Below are 17,488 nucleotides of genomic sequence, written 5' to 3' on the forward strand. Positions count from 1 at the left end.
CCTATTGCCAACAGAAATAGGGAAAGGGACACCTCCAGAGAACCCAAAAGAGATGTCAGCATAATGGCACTGGCTTAGGTACAGCTCAGACATAATGTCAGATTGTGGATAAGGAGAAATCAAGGTTGCCAGAAAGCAATAAATGCTGGTGAGAATCTCACAATGTTAGGAATGCCCACAGTACTTTAAAGAAGACAAGATATGATTTAAGCTTAAGAGAGTCATTGTGTGCATTGCTGAGTATCTGAGTTAGACAGAATATCGACAACACGTCAAGATGGACTAGAAGCGTATTTTAGAACAAATATCTTTGTAGCAAATATGAACCAGAGGTGCTATAGAAGCAAAACAAATTAAGCTGCTTAATAGTAAGGATGTGCTGAACATGCTGTCATGGCTGCGGGCAAAATGATTTCTGTTCATTTGATTTTCTATGCTCAGACTTCCAACTTAGCTTATCTTGACAGTTCTGACAGTTTTGGCTGATCCATTACCTCTTATGTTTTTTTTTTTTATTCACATGTGTGTTGACCTTAACAATTGGCACATATTTATCAGTTTAAACTGAGCTTAAGAACAAAAGAGCTGTGCAGAAGTTTTAGCTTTTCCAGTAGTTGCTTTAATTGTTTGCTTTTTTTTTTCCCCAATAGGAATTGCTGTAGCATGAAAGGGAATTCTTCCTAATGGACAACTACTGAGCACATCAGGACTCCTGAGAAAGATTTTGAAAGATTGAGCATCATTGGACTGGAATCATGTTAAACAAGCCGGTGCTGGTGGAATCCCTGATCGTGTTCGTCATCGTTCTCTCGGTGCACGCAGTGGTGTGGGACCGGTACTCCTGGTGCGCTGTCGCTCTTGCCGTCCAGGCTTTTTATGTCCAGTTCAAATGGGACCGGCTGCTGCAGCTGGGTGGGGCCGTGTTCCAGTTCCGTACGGCAGCCAACAGTGGCCTCCTGCCAGCTAGCATGGTCATCCCCCTGTTGGGGATAGCGATGAAGGAGAGGTGCAAGGCTGCTGGCATTGTGTACTTTGAACGTTTTGGCATCGTTGTAGCTTCCACGGGCATGCTGGTTGCTCTCTTTCTGTCTGTAATAGCTGTTGGCATCACAAAACCTGTGCCAACCAACACCTGCATACTCACGGGTGTTGCTGGCAGTATCATTATCTATACCATGAAGCACTCTTTGACTGTTTCAGAAGTGATAGAGGTTCTGGAAGTGCTGCTAATTTTTGTCTACCTCAGTATGATCTTGCTGTACTTGCTGCCCCGATGTTTTACTCCTGGAGAAGCGTTGCTCGTTCTCGGAGGCTTAAGTTTTGTTCTCAATCAGCTCATTAAACGCTCACTGAATGTAGTTGAGGGCAGAGGTGATCCCATAGACTTTCTCCTTCTGGTAGCAGTTGTTGGAGTTGTTCTCCTTGGGCTTTTTTTCACTGTTCTCTTCATTTTCATGGATTCGGGTACGTGGATCTCCTCCATGTTTTTCCACATGATGACAGCAGTGCTAGGCTTAGGGGTCATCATGCCTTGGCTGTACCGGCTGATCCAGAGGAACCCTTTGTTCTGGCTGCTCCAGTTTCTGTTTCAGACACAGACAAGGGTTTACCTTCTTGCTTACTGGACCTTCCTGGCTGCTTCAGCATGTGGAGTAGTTTTCTACCAGAATGCTAAGAGATCATCCGAATCTAAAAAACACCAAGCCTCCACTGTAACCAGGAAATATTTCCATTTCATTGTTGTAGCTACATATGTCCCTGGACTAATCTATGACCGTCAGCTGCTCTACGTTGCTGCAGTACTGTGTCTGGCAGTGTTTATCTTCCTAGAGTATATTCGGTACTTCAGGATCAAACCCTTGGGCCAGACCCTGAGGCATTTGCTGTCTCTCTTCCTGGATGAAAGAGACAGTGGACCTTTAATCTTGACTCATATTTATCTGCTTCTTGGCATGTCCCTCCCGGTGTGGTTGTTCCCCAGATCTTGTGCTCCTAAAGGGACCTTGTCTGGGGCAGGAGCACTGGTCCCCTACTCCGGGGTACTGGCGGTCGGGGTGGGAGACACCATTGCCTCCATTTTTGGCAGTACAATGGGAGAAATCAAATGGCCGGGAACAAAGAAGACCTTTGAAGGGACCATGACAGCTATTTTTGCCCAGATCATCGCTGTAGCTCTTATTCTGATCTTTGACAGCAGCGTGAATCTGAATTCCAGCTATGCCTGGATTCTGGCGTCCGTGAGTTTAGTTTCTCTTCTGGAAGCTTACACTACCCAAATCGATAATCTGCTGTTGCCTCTCTACCTCCAGATAATGTTCATGACATAGACGCCCTTCCAGGAGCAGAGGGTTCTCCTTTCCTAGAGAGCAGTGGTGATAGAGTATGTACTGTAATGTGAGCTCAGAGCTGGTCTAAACACTGCTTTTGGTACAGCAGATAAAATTGTTAAAAACAGAAATGAAAAAGACCTGTTTAAAATAAAGGTTTTGTTTTGGTCTTGTTTTTTCCTTTTTAAAACAGCATGCACTGCTTTATGTTCTCACAGGAACAATGACTGATAAAAATAGCACTTGTGTTTAATAATCCAATTTACGTTTCTTCTGGGTGCCCAGAGGCAACGGATTTAGAGGAAGAAGAGGTAAGTCAATTAGAGGAGGAAAAAAAAAATAAAAATCAGCAGACCTCTCAGCTGTTGCCACCTCTGCCTTGTATCAGAGCCAAAGCGTGTTCTGCTGTCCTGAGTCCTGCCGCCTTGTATTGCTGAACGTGTGAACTCCTTGTTTCTCTGTGAGCACCGTTTCAAGCATGTTTGATGGCCACACAGAGCGATTACAACTTTCCAGACGTATCCAGTCACCATCAGCAAGAGCCATACTGATGCACCGGGATGCACGAACACTGCTTCACATTCAGGAGTTACAATATCTGCTTTTCTCCGGGGCAGGCAGGGAAGGTTTAAGAGACTGTTCAGCCCAAACAGTACTAACAAGAGTTGCAGTTTTAGCTCTGGTGGCTTATGCAACAAGAAAAATGTTTTATCTTCTTCCAGATTTTAATCTCTAAATTAATTTGGAATAATATTCAATATGAGGGAAAAAACTAAGCAAACTAGATAAAACTAGCTGCACGTTAATCATGAAAGCAGAAAATTTGTGAATAAACTTCTGTAATACTATTGCAGTTTTCTACTTTTCACATTTTTTTCAGCTAGATGTTTCATCACATCACTTAGAAAAATGCTTCTATCAACAAATTGAATAAAGTAATTTAATTCTGTCAATTTAATTAGAATTATAACAACTGTTTTGTGGCCAAAACAACTCACCTAAATTTTATGTATTAAACACTTCTGTATTGACAGTCTCGTCTCGCCAGTTTGCCCAGTGTCCATTGGAACAACGCACATTAACCCGTGTCCTCCCTGCCTCTTCCCTTCCCAAGAAGTGCCCAAGCAGAAGATTTGCATTCCAGGACTCGTTTGCAGGATGAAGTCAGTTTCTGACAGTTCTGTTCACTTTTGGGAACAGTTTTGTTCGAGTCCAAGATACCTGACCCAGTGCTGTCCTGGCCCCGAGACGAGGGGTGGAGTGAAACCGGTGCTGTGGGCCAGCAGCTGCGGCAGCAAAATTGGCCCCGGAATCCAACACTGCGTTTGTCCCTGCGGCGAGCCAGGACTCGAAAAGCTCCGAGGCAGCATCACCCAATGTACACCCCGCTCCCTGGGCAGGGCTCCCGAGGTTTGACGCTGCTTTGCCTGAAGATGTCAAAATATCGCAATAAACTGTCAGATGCTCACTGTAGGAAACCAAACTCAGTTGTGCTAGGCTGACTTTCCTTCACGTTTAACAGGGAATCCTGCAAATCCAATCCAGCTTATTGCATTTATGATAGGTTTGTACATTGCAGGTCGTGGCGCATATAATCAGAGGAGAAGCTATCGCTCCTCAGCAGAAAGGTGCTGTTCTAGTAACTCTGCTGATGGAAAGATATGGAAAAAGCTTTGGCTGCTTCCATCACGAGCCACAGCCTTCACCATCAGCATCATGAAATAATACCAGGATTATTTTTCCTCCACCCCGCTCAGAGCTTTCAAACTGTAGGAAAGGTAAAGGAGGGCAGCAGCTGAACCTGCAGAAACCTTGAACTCGAGGTTACTGCTGTTGCCACCGAATCCCCGCTGCAGCCGCCTCACCGTCAGGAATTCTTTGCTGCCCTGACCCTGTTCTGTGCTGCCCAGCAGAGTCCAAAGGGACAAGAAACTTCTTCCCATACAGAAAACAAATTTGACTATTTCACGTTGAACACAAGCCAGAGGCAGACGATATGCTTTTGGAAGGGATGAGCTGGTAAGAGCCCCAGGGCTCACCGCCGGGACGACGATGCAATCAGTGCGTGGATGACGCTGGGCTCAGATCCCAGGGTTGCCACTGCACTGGTGCCAGTGAAATCACACCTACCTGGCTTCTGCTCTGCTCAAGAGGCAGGCTCGAGCTTGCCTCGGCTGTAACTCACGTTTCTTAACCCTCCTTAGGTTTCCCCTCGCTATAAGCGGGGTGGGTTGCTTCTGTTAGGTTTTGGGGATAGTCATTGTTCTCGTGCACATCGGGAGTGCAAACTGGTCACCAGACACCTCTGCACTGGCCCCATCTCCTGAGAGAAGGTCACACTGTGTCTCCCTCAAAGAAAAGATGAGGGAGGCAAACCAGAGAAATTCTGACCTTTTATTTAAATGTTAGGAGTTTGATTGGGGGGGGTTGTTTTTGTAATTTCAACATCAGTCTTCACGAACTGTAATATTTTTACTCATCGCACCAGAGATCAAACACTCAGCTACACTTTGCTAGAAATACTTAGAAGATTGATTATAAAAGTAGACATCCTGCTTCGTTTTGCCTGCGACAGGATTATTTTTCATCGCTATTATTCAAACAATAGGACAGAGACCCAAGGGCAAAAGTCAGCCCCCTCCACATCACACGTTCACCTCGTTGCTGGGATCGACACAGCCAAGAACCGCACCAGACAAGCTCTTGACTTAAACAGAATACTATCTGCAAGAAGAAATATTTAACTGGTCCCAGTCAAGGTGCAATGGTCTTTAATGGTCTACTCTCAAGACCGAAGAAGTCTCCTTACCCAAAGGACTGGGCGAATATTCTCACGCCAGCGGGCTTGTGCTGGAGCAGAAGGTTTAACACCGAGGTGTTCGGCTGTGTCAAGGGTCCTCGTCTGAGAAGAGAAGTTAATCTCGAGAGCTGATCTAGTGAAAGTCGTATTTAAAGGGAACGTGAAGCAAGGATCAGAAAGGAAGATGGATCAGCTATTGACTCCAGCAGCCAATCACCAACTTCACGTGTAGAGCGATGGAAAAGGCAGCTCGGGAGTTGGCTGGAGCCTAGGGAGTAAGGGAGAGGCAGAAACAGAACTTCAAAGGCTGCTCCAGTTCTACGGGTAGGAAATCAATGCCAGCTGAGGTCCAACCACCAGACCTGCTACCAACAAACATTGATCCTGGCTCTGGCACTGCACAGGCTCCAGTCCCTCGGGTGCTTGCGGGCGACCTTACCAGTTCTCTTTGCTCCAGCTGGTGTCCTTGGCTTCCATCACGTGGAAGGTGAACGCGTGGCGAGAGGACTCCGAGCTGTTCAGGTCACTCTTGTGGACAACTTCACCGTGGATGAGGATGAGCCCACCTGTGTGAAGGAAACATCTGCACTGCTCTTTTCAAATTGTGCGTGCTGGCTTTAAAATACAAGGGAAGTCGCAAGAGTTAAAACACGATTCCAGCTCTCGTTTTTCTCGAGCTGTAACGCTGAGCTGTGTGGGGCTGGTTTTACCTTTACTTATAGGCACAGGGAGGAACCGGCTGTCGTCGTAGGCTGGCTCTGACCCTACAAACTCCACACATGTTGAGGCACCTGCAGCTGCACGGACCATCCTCCGGGTGACTCCACCTGCAAATCCACAGAATAAGCCAACACACCTAAAATCTGAACAACTATCAACGTTCTGCACAGCAGAGGAACTACATCTGTGACTTCTCTTGGCAATGATAGGAACTTTATTCATTTTTTTTCCTTAGTAATTTGGGTGGGTTATTTTCATTAAGCAAAGATTTAAGATCTTCCAGCTGTGGCAGAAATAATAATGATAATTAATAAATAAATAAATGATAATAAATAAAGAACCGCCTTTTGTTTGCCTTCTGCTTCTTTCTATAGATTGCAACACAGCCCTTGAGGATCACCGACAGTCACACACGTGTGCACACCTTTGGTCCATTTCTCCTTCCTCTAAGAGCATCAATTGATTGCAACCAGAGCGCAGCCAACCCCAGAATTTCTGAGGGATGAGCACCTTAAAATCCTCAGAGCGCTATGACTGCGCTCATCGAGCGAATGCTCCAGGCGAGCAACAGCTGAAAGCTGATCAGGGTGTCCCAGAGCTGCTGAAAACCAGAAAGCTGCTGGTCACCCAGCAGTGGTTACACACACGGAGCAGACAGCAGGCATCGCGCGAGCCTGCGCTGGGCTGGCTGGGGCTCTGGGTTCCCCCGGGACACTGTTCTCTGATGGTTTGGATGGTGGCCAAGTGATCCTTGCGTAGACTTGGAGGTTTTCCTTGTTTACTGAAATTCAGACCCATGTTTGACAGCTCTGTGTGTGTGTGTGGAAGAGAATTTTTATTCCCCTTAAACAGGGCTGGCTGTACTAAACATTTTATCAGACAGGGCAAAAAAAGGGGAACTTTGTGAGGGGGATGCAAACTGGAAAGCAAACAGTTTTGTGAGTGGATTGAAAGAGAGAAAGAGAAAGAGAGAAAGAGAAAGAGAAAAAGAGAAAGAGAAAAAGAGAAAGAGAAAAAAAAGAAAGAAAAAAAAGAAAAAAGAAAGAAAAAAAGAAAAAAGAAAAAAAATAATTATTTCTCAGTGTATTCCCACTCCAGAAGGCAAAATGAGGATTATTTCTCTTTGCAGGCTAGATGAGGCTTGGTGAATGTGTTGAAGGAGCACCACCCTACAGCAATGACCTGTTCCACTGCAGGAAGAAAGGACCCAGAGGCTTAAGACCTTCTTTACATCGAAGTCTCAAATCTCAGTGTCCTCCAAGGCAGAGCCTGAATCTTGCAGGGGAAGCTTCTGAAATGACACTGAAGCGAACAGGAAAGATCCAGGAGCAGTTTTAATGGGCATCACCTTAACGGATCCTGGAGTAAATAAAAATTTCCTTGCGCTGGTACCCTGGTACTTTGTTTCTAGGCTAGATATCAACTTAAAACCAAACACCGTGTCAGTCATGTATGCTACACTACCTATTTTTCATTAAAAGATGTTGTTGTATGAGACTCGTGTGATGGACTGGTGCCCAAGAGCAAAGGGAAGCAGTTAATAACCTGCTGAGAAATGTGGTTGTAGCTTTGACAACAGCACAGGGGGAGATTCTTGTAGTAAACGAAGTTGTCCTTTCAACACACAAGAACAGTAGTGTGCTGCCGCAGGCACTGATGCGGAGAACATGACGTGATCCGTGCCCCCTCCCACCCTTAACCGCGAGGAGGGAGCACGTTCCGCAGCCCGCGCCGTGCCACCGTGACTCTTACTGGTGTGAGAGCCGGGGATGAACCACAGGCAGCCGTTCTCCCGCCTGGCGTCCTCCAGGGCAATCCAGAACCCCAGGAGCCTGCCCAGCGGCTCCGTGTGCAGGAAGGTGGCATCCTGGTGCGGGGTCACTGCAACGAGACACCGTCATCGGGGTCTTTTAATGCCCAAGGAATTCAGCACCGTAGGACGGCAGCTGGTCCCCCCTGACTGCTCCACCTGACCCACGCTGCCCACCCATCCCACACTTTAAATCAAACACGAAGATATCCCCTTCAGCCTGGGGCAAATCTAAAAATAGCTCTTTGTTCAAGTTGCATATGATGTAGAAACATTTCTGGGATGCTTTTCAATCATTTTAAGAAGGTTTGGAGCACCAAACTCCCAGGCTTAGGTCTGATTTTGAGCCTTTTTCTCCTTTCCTGAAGGAGTATTATCTGCAGCGTGATACAGAGATAATACGCATCTCACCTTCACCGCCAATGCCAGGTTGCTGCAAGGAAAGAAAGGTGATGTGTGAAGAGTTTCACAGCTTCCCACCCAACAGGGTCCTATTTCTGGGGTGACAAGACTGCTTGAATTACTGTACCTTGAAGATGTACATGCTTTGCACAATAACGGGTCTCTCGAGGCCGAGTTTCCTTCCCAATTCCTGCAAGAAAGGAATTTCCAAGATTCACGTGTGCTGTTTTCTGCACACTATAAAGCATCACTATTTGAAGATATTTATATTTCTTTTTACAGACAAAATTACTATCCTCAGAATCTAGAAAATTAAGATTCACTTCTTCATAATCTCTTTTTTCCCCCCCAGACCATTCTAGGAAACAGTACGAGCTCACCTGCACCTTGGCAGAGTGGGTGATTTGCTTGAAGACAGGATCGTGAGCGTGTAAAGCTGAGGGGAGAGAAAAGGCAGAGACTGAGGAGTTAATGAACGGACGGGAATTTGGCAGCTCCCAATGATGAGCTGCAGAGGTGACAGCCAAGCCAGATAAACTGCAACCAGAAACCTTCATCCCTCCCAAGGGGGGATCTATGCGGCTTATCACACCTAAGGTGATTCGACACTCGTAGATTTGTACAATCGTCTTCAGAAAACAAAACTATAATCACTCACTGGCCACAAACCACGGCTATATAAAAAATAGCGTCTAGCAAAATGAAAAAAAATTGAGTCTTATGTGATTAAGTTTTATATTATGCAAATGCCAATATGACAACCACCTTGAGGCACAGAGGTGAACTCACCCTTTAGAGAAAACAGTTCTTGAGACCTACCAAAAAAGCTATTTCTGCAAAAAACGAGCTGGAGCTGATGGTCGGTGCCCTGCGCAGAGGACCACAGCTGGCAGGTCAGAGCTGTTTGTGCACAGGCACTTGCTGCAGCCCAGCTCCGACAAAACCATAAATCAGAGACTTGGAATCGTGCCTCCATCTCGTCGTGATCCAATTCGCCAGGAGGACGCACGGCCGGGTCCAGCGGGGGCCGCTCCCCAGCAAGGGATGAGGCAAGACTCGACCAAAAGGAACAATAACAAAAACTAAGTCTAGAAAAGCCCTTGGAATGGTTAAATTGCTGAGTCAGCAGACATCAAGAGTTGTTTTCCCTTCCCCTGGGGAAAAGCTGAAGTAGAACAGCAGGCGACTGGGAGGGGAGAGGGTTTTTCTGAGAAAACCAAAGAACCGAGAACTCCGAGTACTGAATTTCCAAGTTCAGTGAAGTTCAATCTGGACACAGTTCATGTGTCCGGAGCCGCAGGGAAACCTGCTCTCCTCTTCCATGTATTGTTTGGAAACAAAAAGGGTCAAAGCACAATTCTTTTTAGCTGGGAGAGAGGAAATAGGTCAGATTGAAACCAGGAAGGGTAAAGAAGAGGTGCTGGTGACACCAAGGGAGGGAGGACAGCTTCAGCGTTGGGAACCCACCACTGCAGGGGACACAGGGGACACAGCTGGATCCGTACCGAATGGGACCGGTCTCAGGTGGTAAATCTGTCAGAGCAATCTCTTACATAAAAGAGACAAGGGCTGAAGTCCAAACTTTCACATGTCAGTGGCTCGGAGCTATGCACAGCTGAAAAACCTCCAGGAAGGGTTTTTTTTGTTTTGTTTTTTTTTTTTTAAGTATTGTAACAGAAGATTTTTAAATCCTTTGACAGCAGAGAGTGAGGGGCAGCACGGAGAGAACTGCAGAGACAGAGCAATGTGGAGAAAAGCAGACTGACGTGCAGAAACCAATGTGAAGAGCTGAATGCAGAAACCCGGAGCAGGACAGCAGCAGGGACAGGAGCTGCGGGGCCACACTGCAAGCGGGGGGGAGGTGGGTGATATCTGCTTCAGTGCTCCCCGGGGGCACAGAGAAGCAGCAGAAGAAGGAAAAGTCATTTCTCTGCTCAGAAAGGTTCCAGCTCAGGTGGCTGAGGTTATTTACAGTGAGCAGGTCTGGAGAAATCCTCCTGTCTGAAAGCTCATCCCTCTCAAAGCCCCATCCTTCAAACCTACCGTGGCCAATCTTGCTGATAGATTTCTCCTTTGCAATTAGAAAGTTACCTGCAAAACAAAACCGGAATTTCACATTGTTTGCAAAGCAGGAATTGTCCCTAGAGCTAGAAACCGGCCCCTGACCCCTCGCTGAGCTGCCTCCTGCCCCCTCCCTGGGGCTAACCCAGGGCTTACCTCTCTCATCCAAAACGCCTTTCTCAAAGAAGAATCTAATCTTGTCTCCGCTGGTTAGGAAATAATCCGAGCTACCCTGCCAGGGATAAGAGCCCAGTAAAGATAGTATCCTTGTAAAAATATAAATGAACCTTTAATCACAGCGTTAACACTCACCTGCATCTTCCTCCCACCGAGCCGCGGCACAAACAAAACACAGTCAATAGAAATCGCTCGAACAAAGGTTCCCCCAGTGCTACATCTCCTGGCATGGGTGAGGACCTCACAAGGACCTCTCACAGAGAGGCGACCCTTGCTTTTCTTTTGCTGGCTGCCTGGAAAATTAGCTATTTTCTGTCTGCAGAGCAGGTACCGAGTGATGTGCGAGAGCTGCCTGTGGCTGCAGGGGCAGCAGCTGGGGGCTGAGAGCAGAGCAGAGCCACCGCACGCTCCCCTGCACCCTCCACGAGGGCTCCACCAAACACCTGCAGAGAGCTGGAGAGCAAACGCCTCTCACAGCGTTAGGTCCAGTTACAAGAAAGGGTGATGTTCCCCCAGAGTGAATCCTGAGCAGCTCTCGGCTGGGCACAGCCCCGTCCCCCCCGGTACCTGCGCCTGGAGCTGCTCCTCCTCCTTGGTGGAGAACTCGGTGCGGCAGTGCGGCGGCACTTCCATCTCCGCTATGATCCTCTGAATCTGATTCCTCATGCTGTCACACTCCTCTGCAGTGAAAAAATGCTCCAGGACAAGGAAGCCATCCCTGTGGAACTGGAAGAGACAGGGTGACTGCGGCGTCCTCGGGGGAGGCAGCACAGAGCCCAAGGAAACAGCTCTGGCCCTTTGCTGTGCCTCAGCTCGGTGTGAAAAGCATCCCAGCTTCAGCTCTGCAGCTGGGCAACCTGCTCTGAATTTTCAGTTTCAGTTTTAAAAAAAAAAAAAAAAAAAAAAAAAAAAAAGTGTTTGTTAACAGGCTCAGATACCATAGGGTTAAGAACAACATATCTCAATCCCTCAGTCCACAAAGCAGAGAAGATATCAGCCCTAGAGCCTGTGTGGCTTAAGGATATCTTATCTGAGATGTGCAACCAGCAACTATTAAATTACAAAGTCTGCTAACATGCCCAGAGCAGTCATACCTGGTTTCCAAATAAGAACGAGATTTCTTTACAAGCTGGGGAGCATTGCTTCCTCTAAGGGAAAACCCCTGGGTGATTCCTCATGGTTGACTACACAATCCCTTACAAAATGAAGTGAACTCTGCTGGCACGACCGTTTCTTTATATAGAATACCCTGGGGATTATCCTTAGACAGGCAGATTTGTGACTTCCCGGATGAGAGCTGAGCAGCAGAGATGGAAAAGCACAAGAGAAATTCCTCCAAGAGCTCAGCAGGACAAGCTGCCCTCTGGAAGAGCTGGTAGCCACGGCAGGGTGCTCGCACCCTCAGACTGAACGCAATGCAAGAAGCTGATAAGAATGTGAAGCGTTGTAAAGCAGATCTTTGCTAGACCCGGTCACAGGTTCACCAGCAGTGACCACATCCTACAAGCAGTGTCCCCTGCCTGCACTGCAGACAGGCTCCGTCCCCGGGGCGCGGTTCCTTACCTGTTGGATCTGATGCTGGGTTACAAATGCCATCGGAGGCGCGAGCTGCCAGGATCCCACCACCAACACCACCCAGGCTCTGCAGGGCTGACTCCCCGCCTCTCCACGTGATCCCGTTCCCAGCATGTGATAAAAACCGGCACGGGGCAGCCGGACTGCTGCACAGCCAGCGGAGCTGCTGCTCGAGGAATTTTGTCCCTGTCACTGGCTGTTTGTTCCTGGCGGGGACATTCGGGGCTGCAGAGTTTTGCTTTGGTTCTCGGTGCATAAAAACATTCTGCTCATGTGTGACCGCAAACTTGATCCGCTTCTTAATTCCAAGGAGAAATCACTGTTTTAATTAATAACTCAGAGCGAAAAAATGGAGCAGCGAAGCTTGTAAAGAGAGATAAAACAAGATAAGGGAGGTCAAAGAAGATTCAAGTAGGATGAAAAGATCCAAAAGTTCTGAAACAAATTTAAAGCGTCAATTCGGGCTCCTACAGGGTGCTTTTTGCTCCATCGGCACTTCAGCCCACTGACCTGGAAGGGGCTTCAGCCACCCAGGAGATGGCAAAAGTCCAAACCAGAGGAAAAAGCAGAAACCGGGTGGAAGAGGCAGAGGAGCGAAGCCCGGCGGCCAGCCCAGCGATGGCGCTCCCGGCCAGCGCGTCCGCACGGGAACCGGGGGAAGGTTTTTCTCTCCAGAGAGGAAAAAAAAAAAAAGAAAAAAAAAAATTGCCTGGCTCTTGCAGGAAACACTGAAGACATCCTTTCAGCAGCGCTCCCCAAAGAAATAACATGACGGGGGCGGTTTTATGCATCGCTCACCCAGCCAAAAAAAACCCCCAGAACACCAAAAAACCCACACAAAACAAAAAACCCAGCAAAATGGGAGTGCAAAATGCTCATGGGAAGGTGTTTTCTTCCAAATATATCTGCTAGCAACTGAAAATCCATCTTAAAGAGATGTTGTCTGCAAAAAAAAAAAAGTCCTCTATTCTGTAAGGGAATCAGCTCTGTATAAAAATCTCTCCCCATCTTGTTAAAGTTTTTTCCCTTTTTTTTTTAATAAAAAGGGAAGCCAGCGTTTTCACTGGAAAACATATTTTTGAGCATTTACAGCTTGTTTTCAAGCTTTTCTCTGCACACAAGAGGATATGAATTCAGTAGTTTAAAAAGCTAAATTTTGCCAGAGACTTTCACAGAATCACAGAATCACTTTAATCATTGGAGGAGAAACAATCAGCCTCCAATGCTGCAAAACTCAAAAAAAAAAAAAAAATCAAGAAAAAAATCAAGTGTTTCCTCTTTCCTGTTAACAGACTCTCACCAACAGATGGGAGCTGAAGTGTTTTTAAGGAAGATGTGTAACCAGTGGAAAACTCGCTGCAGCTATTGCCTGTCCATCGATCTCGTGAGGACCCACCTCCCCTCTCACCGGGAGGCAGCGATCCAGGGAAATGTGAAACTCGCCGTGTACATGTGCTCCCACGCCACTCCCCAGCCCCTCTCTGTTACCGCCGTCACTCGTGATGTCACGCACTTCTCCTTCCCAGTCATTTTTTCTCAGCAATTAACACGTCATCCTCTCCACTCGCCCCCTTGCGCACGCACGATGACTTCAGAAGTTGGTTTCATTCATACGCGCGACAGCAAACCACAGCTTTCCTGCTCCGTGGGCGATGCCCCATCGCAGCACAGCAAGCACCAGAGATCACCGCTTGCATGAGCTAGGAGACAGACACAACCCATCCTGGTTACAGGAGCATCCACCAGTGCCAATCCTTCGGAGTCCTTCGGTTATTTCCCACTCCGGATGTGCTCCTATTCTGAGGCTTAGAAAGATGTTTTCAGCAAAAGGAAAACCACCCCACCACATAAAACCCAAAAAAAAAAAAAGTCAGCAAGAAGGATGTCACCTTTGTAAATATCTTCACTTCCAGTAAGTTTAAATAAGGAAAGTAGAAAGTACTGGGACAGAACTGGGAAATGGCCCCTTGTCCTTCCCTTCCTCCCCCCAGAGCTCTTTTCCAGACTGTTACCAACATTTTCTCCCGCCAGCTCCCCAAGAAAACTGCGCTTCTGGCAAATGCCATTGGAGGCTGCCCAAGCCCATCCCGTCTGCAGGAAAGGGCTCTTCCAGTAAGTTTAAATAAGGAAAGTAGAAAGTACTGGGACAGAACTGGGAAATGGCCCCTTGTCCTTCCCTTCCTCCCCCCAGAGCTCTTTTCCAGACTGTTACCAACATTTTCTCCCGCCAGCTCCCCAAGAAAACTGCGCTTCTGGCAAATGCCATTGGAGGCTGCCCAAGCCCATCCCGTCTGCAGGAAAGGGACAGGAGTGAGGGACACCTGGACCACAGACAACCCTGCAGCAGACAAAGCACGAGTGCTTCCAATGCCTTTTGGACCGGCAGGATTACCGTCAATACGAGGTTCCCATTGAAACCATCGGCAGCCCCGCCAGCTTGCCAGCTCTCCAGTTTAAGCAGCTCAGCGCTCGCGTCAAACGCTGCTGTTGGGAGCTGCCAGGGCGATCAGGTGAGGAAAAAAATCTCAGCTACATCTCTCGTCACCTCTCCCGGAGTCTTGAATACAATCAGCAACAAGTGACAGAGTATTTAACGGGAAACAAGGAGCATGGGAACAATAACAATGAGCTTTTGAACTGTATTAAGTAATATATTCATTTCTATTTAAAATGGCAAAGATACTCAAATGCTTTTTTTTTCCCTGTCTGGGTAGTCCTCTCTTTCAAGTTATCAGAAGCCTCAGGAATGCAGCCATTTTCCATCAAGAGAATTCTCACCGTCATCATCAGGTGAAAACAAGACAGGTACTTTCCTCAAAAATCAGAGGGTAAAAAGCTGATGGTGCAACAGGGCCAGAGGATTTTACCGGAATAAAACCAGTATAGTTCCAGCTGCCTCTACGGCATCTTTACTCTGCTTTCCAGTAAGCTATGCAGAAAATTTGGAGTTATCAGGATTAGAAGTATTTTTCCAGCAGAGACAGATCAGCTCTTTACCCCATCACTGTACTACTCTTGGAGGAACCCAGCAAGCACCTTTTTTTTTTTTTTTATATATATATTGCCTTTTATTCTTTCCTTTAGCTCAGCTATTCAGAGCTGGTAAATCCTTGCCCAGAGGAGCTGCTGTCCAAGTGAGCCCTTGGGGCATTTTGTCCTCTCCTTTCTCGGTGCAATCCCACTAAGAGCTTCACTGAAACTCATCAACACTGATAACCAGCATCACCGCCGCTCGCTGCTCCTGCCACTGAAACGGGACCAACATCCCTGGGGTCAGGCAGTCTTGGACAAAGGAAGGCAGGGAAGGGCAAACACCAGAGAAATCCCTTTCTGTACAGTAAATGAGCTGCCCAGAAACTCCAACTGCCTTTGAGAAGTTCCAGACTGATTCCCTGTAACACCGTAAAGACGCTCATTGGGAAAGCCGCTACCCGGCAGCTGCAGAGGTGCACGGGGCGGGCAGACAGCGAGGAAACACACTGCAACATTGCTACCCGTAGTCGGCTGCAGACACAATTTCTATGGCAATGGGGAGTTTTCTCCCTTGGTTTCAGTCCCTGTCCCTTTCCTAGGAGAGAGCAATATGCATTTTGGAAACCCAACCGAGCTCCTGCAGGACTATGGAGGCAATACTCCAAGTGTCTTATTCTTGGCAACACGAACAGTTTCAGCTGTTTGCTCAAGCGATGGTGAAACACGGAGGGCAGTCCAGGCTTGTCGCTGAGCTGCACCTCTTTTGCTGTACATCTACTTATTGCTTATTCATAAAGGAATGTCATAACCCACATGGATTCGTGTGATGATTAAAAAATCCCAATAATCCTCCACAATAGCTGGAATTATTAACATCTGTCTTCTGAAAAGCAAGCTGGTGAAAGCTAAGTGCCGTTGCATACAAAAAAACTTAAAAGAAAGCAGACATACAAGGAAAATGCAAATTAAAAATTGAATTTTTTTTTTATTCTGTTCAAGTGTCCAGTCTTACAAGTCTTTCAGAGGAAACAATAGCAGCCTTCAGTGCCCAAGGTGGAGGTGCTGTCGATCAGCTGCCCAAACAACCCCACGTACAAAGCCAATGTCATGATTCTGAAATGTTATGTCAAGTTGCAGGTCCGACGCCAAACCACAGCCCTGCTCGTACATTTACAAAATGGGAGTGAACAATGTTTAAGCCATGAGTAGTGTCTTACTTAAATGGACACATTTGTCAGCTGTAAAAGATGACTCAGGCTCATTAGCCCCCTTCTCATTCAGCCTCCTGTAGAAAAAATTTCCCCCATTGTTCAGTAAAATTCCTTTAAAGGAGACAGAGGAAGGGAAGGGCTACTCCAGAAATCCCAAATAAAGCCTTTCTTTGTGTGAATTCGCACAAAGTTCACCTTTGCTATCGGGGTCCAGCAGTTCAAGTACAGCTACTTTTGAAAAGGGATTTCGGAGATGAGATTTCTGGAGGATTTCCTACTGCCGAAGCAGTTAAATATTAACCTACCACCGCAGCCGGAGGGAGAAAGGTCCGAGTCAAACAACACTCCTGTCCAGTTCCAGCTCTGCTTCACGCACTGCTAACGCGGGTAGGACAGAAAACTCACGCTGTTCTGGCACCTGCTTAGTAAAGCTACAGGATCCACTGTGCGGCCAAACAGTGGGAAAAATTTCCTTTTTAAATGCAATGAGAAAAAAATAAAAGTGACACTTAAGCAATAGTTTTACGAGTTAACATTCAACAGCCTTACCTTAGGAAACATCTCAGAGTGGGTGACGCTACTGTTTACAGTATGACAACGTTGATTGTCAGTGTGAAGTCACACCAAAAGTTCAGAAATCTCTCCGTGGTTGAAAAAAATCAGAAGAAAGAGCTGGCTTCAGGCAGAGACTATTGCAAATGCTCCTTCAAGTGTAAGTGCCTCTGTGGAGAAATTACATTAATGTATCTCTAGAGAAGGCACAGCTATTAATGAGGGGGAAAAAAAAAAAAAAGTTAGTCCTCCCCTGAAGGAGGACTGAAAAAAAAAAAAAATCGAAAGAACTCAAACCACAAAGCAGAAAAAAGGTAAGGGAAGGAAACAATGTCACAGCTGTTGAATCAATCTTTGAAACTTTTTTCCATATGCCTCATCCTCTGCAAAGGATGTGTTATTGTTCTCAAAATTCCTAGCATCATTTGTTAGAGGTAAAAAAAAAAAAAAGAGGACCTCAGTGTGGTTCAGCAACAGAAAGCCACTCAATACTATTCAGGGTAATGAACACCAGGAACTTACTTTAATTAAAATAAAGTGAGCTAAATGGAGTGTAGAAATGGTAATAAGAAAAAATAAAAAATGAGGTAGGATATTATTAGGAAGTGACAATTAAAACCAGAGAACACCACATCATGAAGATACCTGTAACAGCTATTGAACCATTCAGACCAGAGTAAACTAATTCCAGCTGCTGAATTAACTGGGGACCAAACAATAAAATCAGAAAACATTGAACAATGAACAACTTCAGCTGACATTCCAGTGCACAGCTTCAGAGACACAGCAAGATTTAACACATTTCATAGGTTGGGTTCTCCTTGCTTTTCAGCTGGTTCAAATAATCAGTTGCAATTTGTTACTTTTGGGGTATTCAGCA

At 46.6% G+C, this 17,488-nt stretch overlaps 2 protein-coding genes across 3 annotated transcripts; one reads left to right on the top strand and one right to left on the bottom strand.

Annotated features, from left to right (window-relative positions):
• Positions 1-656: 656 nt before the first annotated feature.
• DOLK (dolichol kinase) lies at positions 657-2,485 on the top strand. The gene has a single exon (XM_010085566.1). It carries the CDS (start codon positions 756-758, stop codon positions 2,325-2,327), a length of 1,572 nt encoding a protein of 523 aa, XP_010083868.1. The 5' UTR covers positions 657-755; the 3' UTR covers positions 2,328-2,485.
• A 2,864-nt stretch (positions 2,486-5,349) lies between these two features.
• On the bottom strand, positions 5,350-11,893 carry PHYHD1 (phytanoyl-CoA dioxygenase domain containing 1). 2 transcript variants are annotated; one of them, XM_010085567.1, is made up of 11 exons: positions 11,861-11,893; positions 10,865-11,023; positions 10,277-10,352; positions 10,103-10,150; positions 8,440-8,495; positions 8,187-8,249; positions 8,069-8,090; positions 7,600-7,728; positions 5,838-5,954; positions 5,567-5,693; positions 5,350-5,395 (listed from the first exon to the last, which is right to left on the bottom strand). In XM_010085567.1, exons 1-11 carry the CDS (start codon positions 11,891-11,893, stop codon positions 5,350-5,352), a joined length of 876 nt encoding a protein of 291 aa, XP_010083869.1. The 2 variants fall into 2 exon arrangements, with proteins under 2 accessions (XP_010083869.1, XP_010083870.1); XM_010085568.1 differs by lacking the exon at positions 8,187-8,249.
• Between the last annotated feature and the right edge of the window lie 5,595 nt (positions 11,894-17,488).

This window comes from Pterocles gutturalis, unplaced genomic scaffold (genome assembly GCF_000699245.1).
Source record: "Pterocles gutturalis isolate BGI_N339 unplaced genomic scaffold, ASM69924v1 scaffold12610, whole genome shotgun sequence".
NCBI lineage: Eukaryota > Metazoa > Chordata > Aves > Pterocliformes > Pteroclidae > Pterocles > Pterocles gutturalis.

Bases quoted from the DNA above. Each gene is read 5' to 3' on its own strand.
- DOLK (XM_010085566.1), top strand. From the start codon at position 756: ATGTTAAACAAGCCGGTGCTGGTGGAATCCCTGATCGTGTTCGTCATC.
- PHYHD1 (XM_010085567.1), bottom strand. From the start codon at position 11,893: ATGGCATTTGTAACCCAGCATCAGATCCAACAG. The intron at 8,496-10,102 runs GTAGGTTTGAAG...CTCTCCCCTCAG, and splicing joins TATCAGCAAGATTGGCCACG to CTTTACACGCTCACGATCCT. The intron at 8,250-8,439 runs GTGAGCTCGTAC...CCTTTCTTGCAG, and splicing joins CCCACTCTGCCAAGGTGCAG to GAATTGGGAAGGAAACTCGG.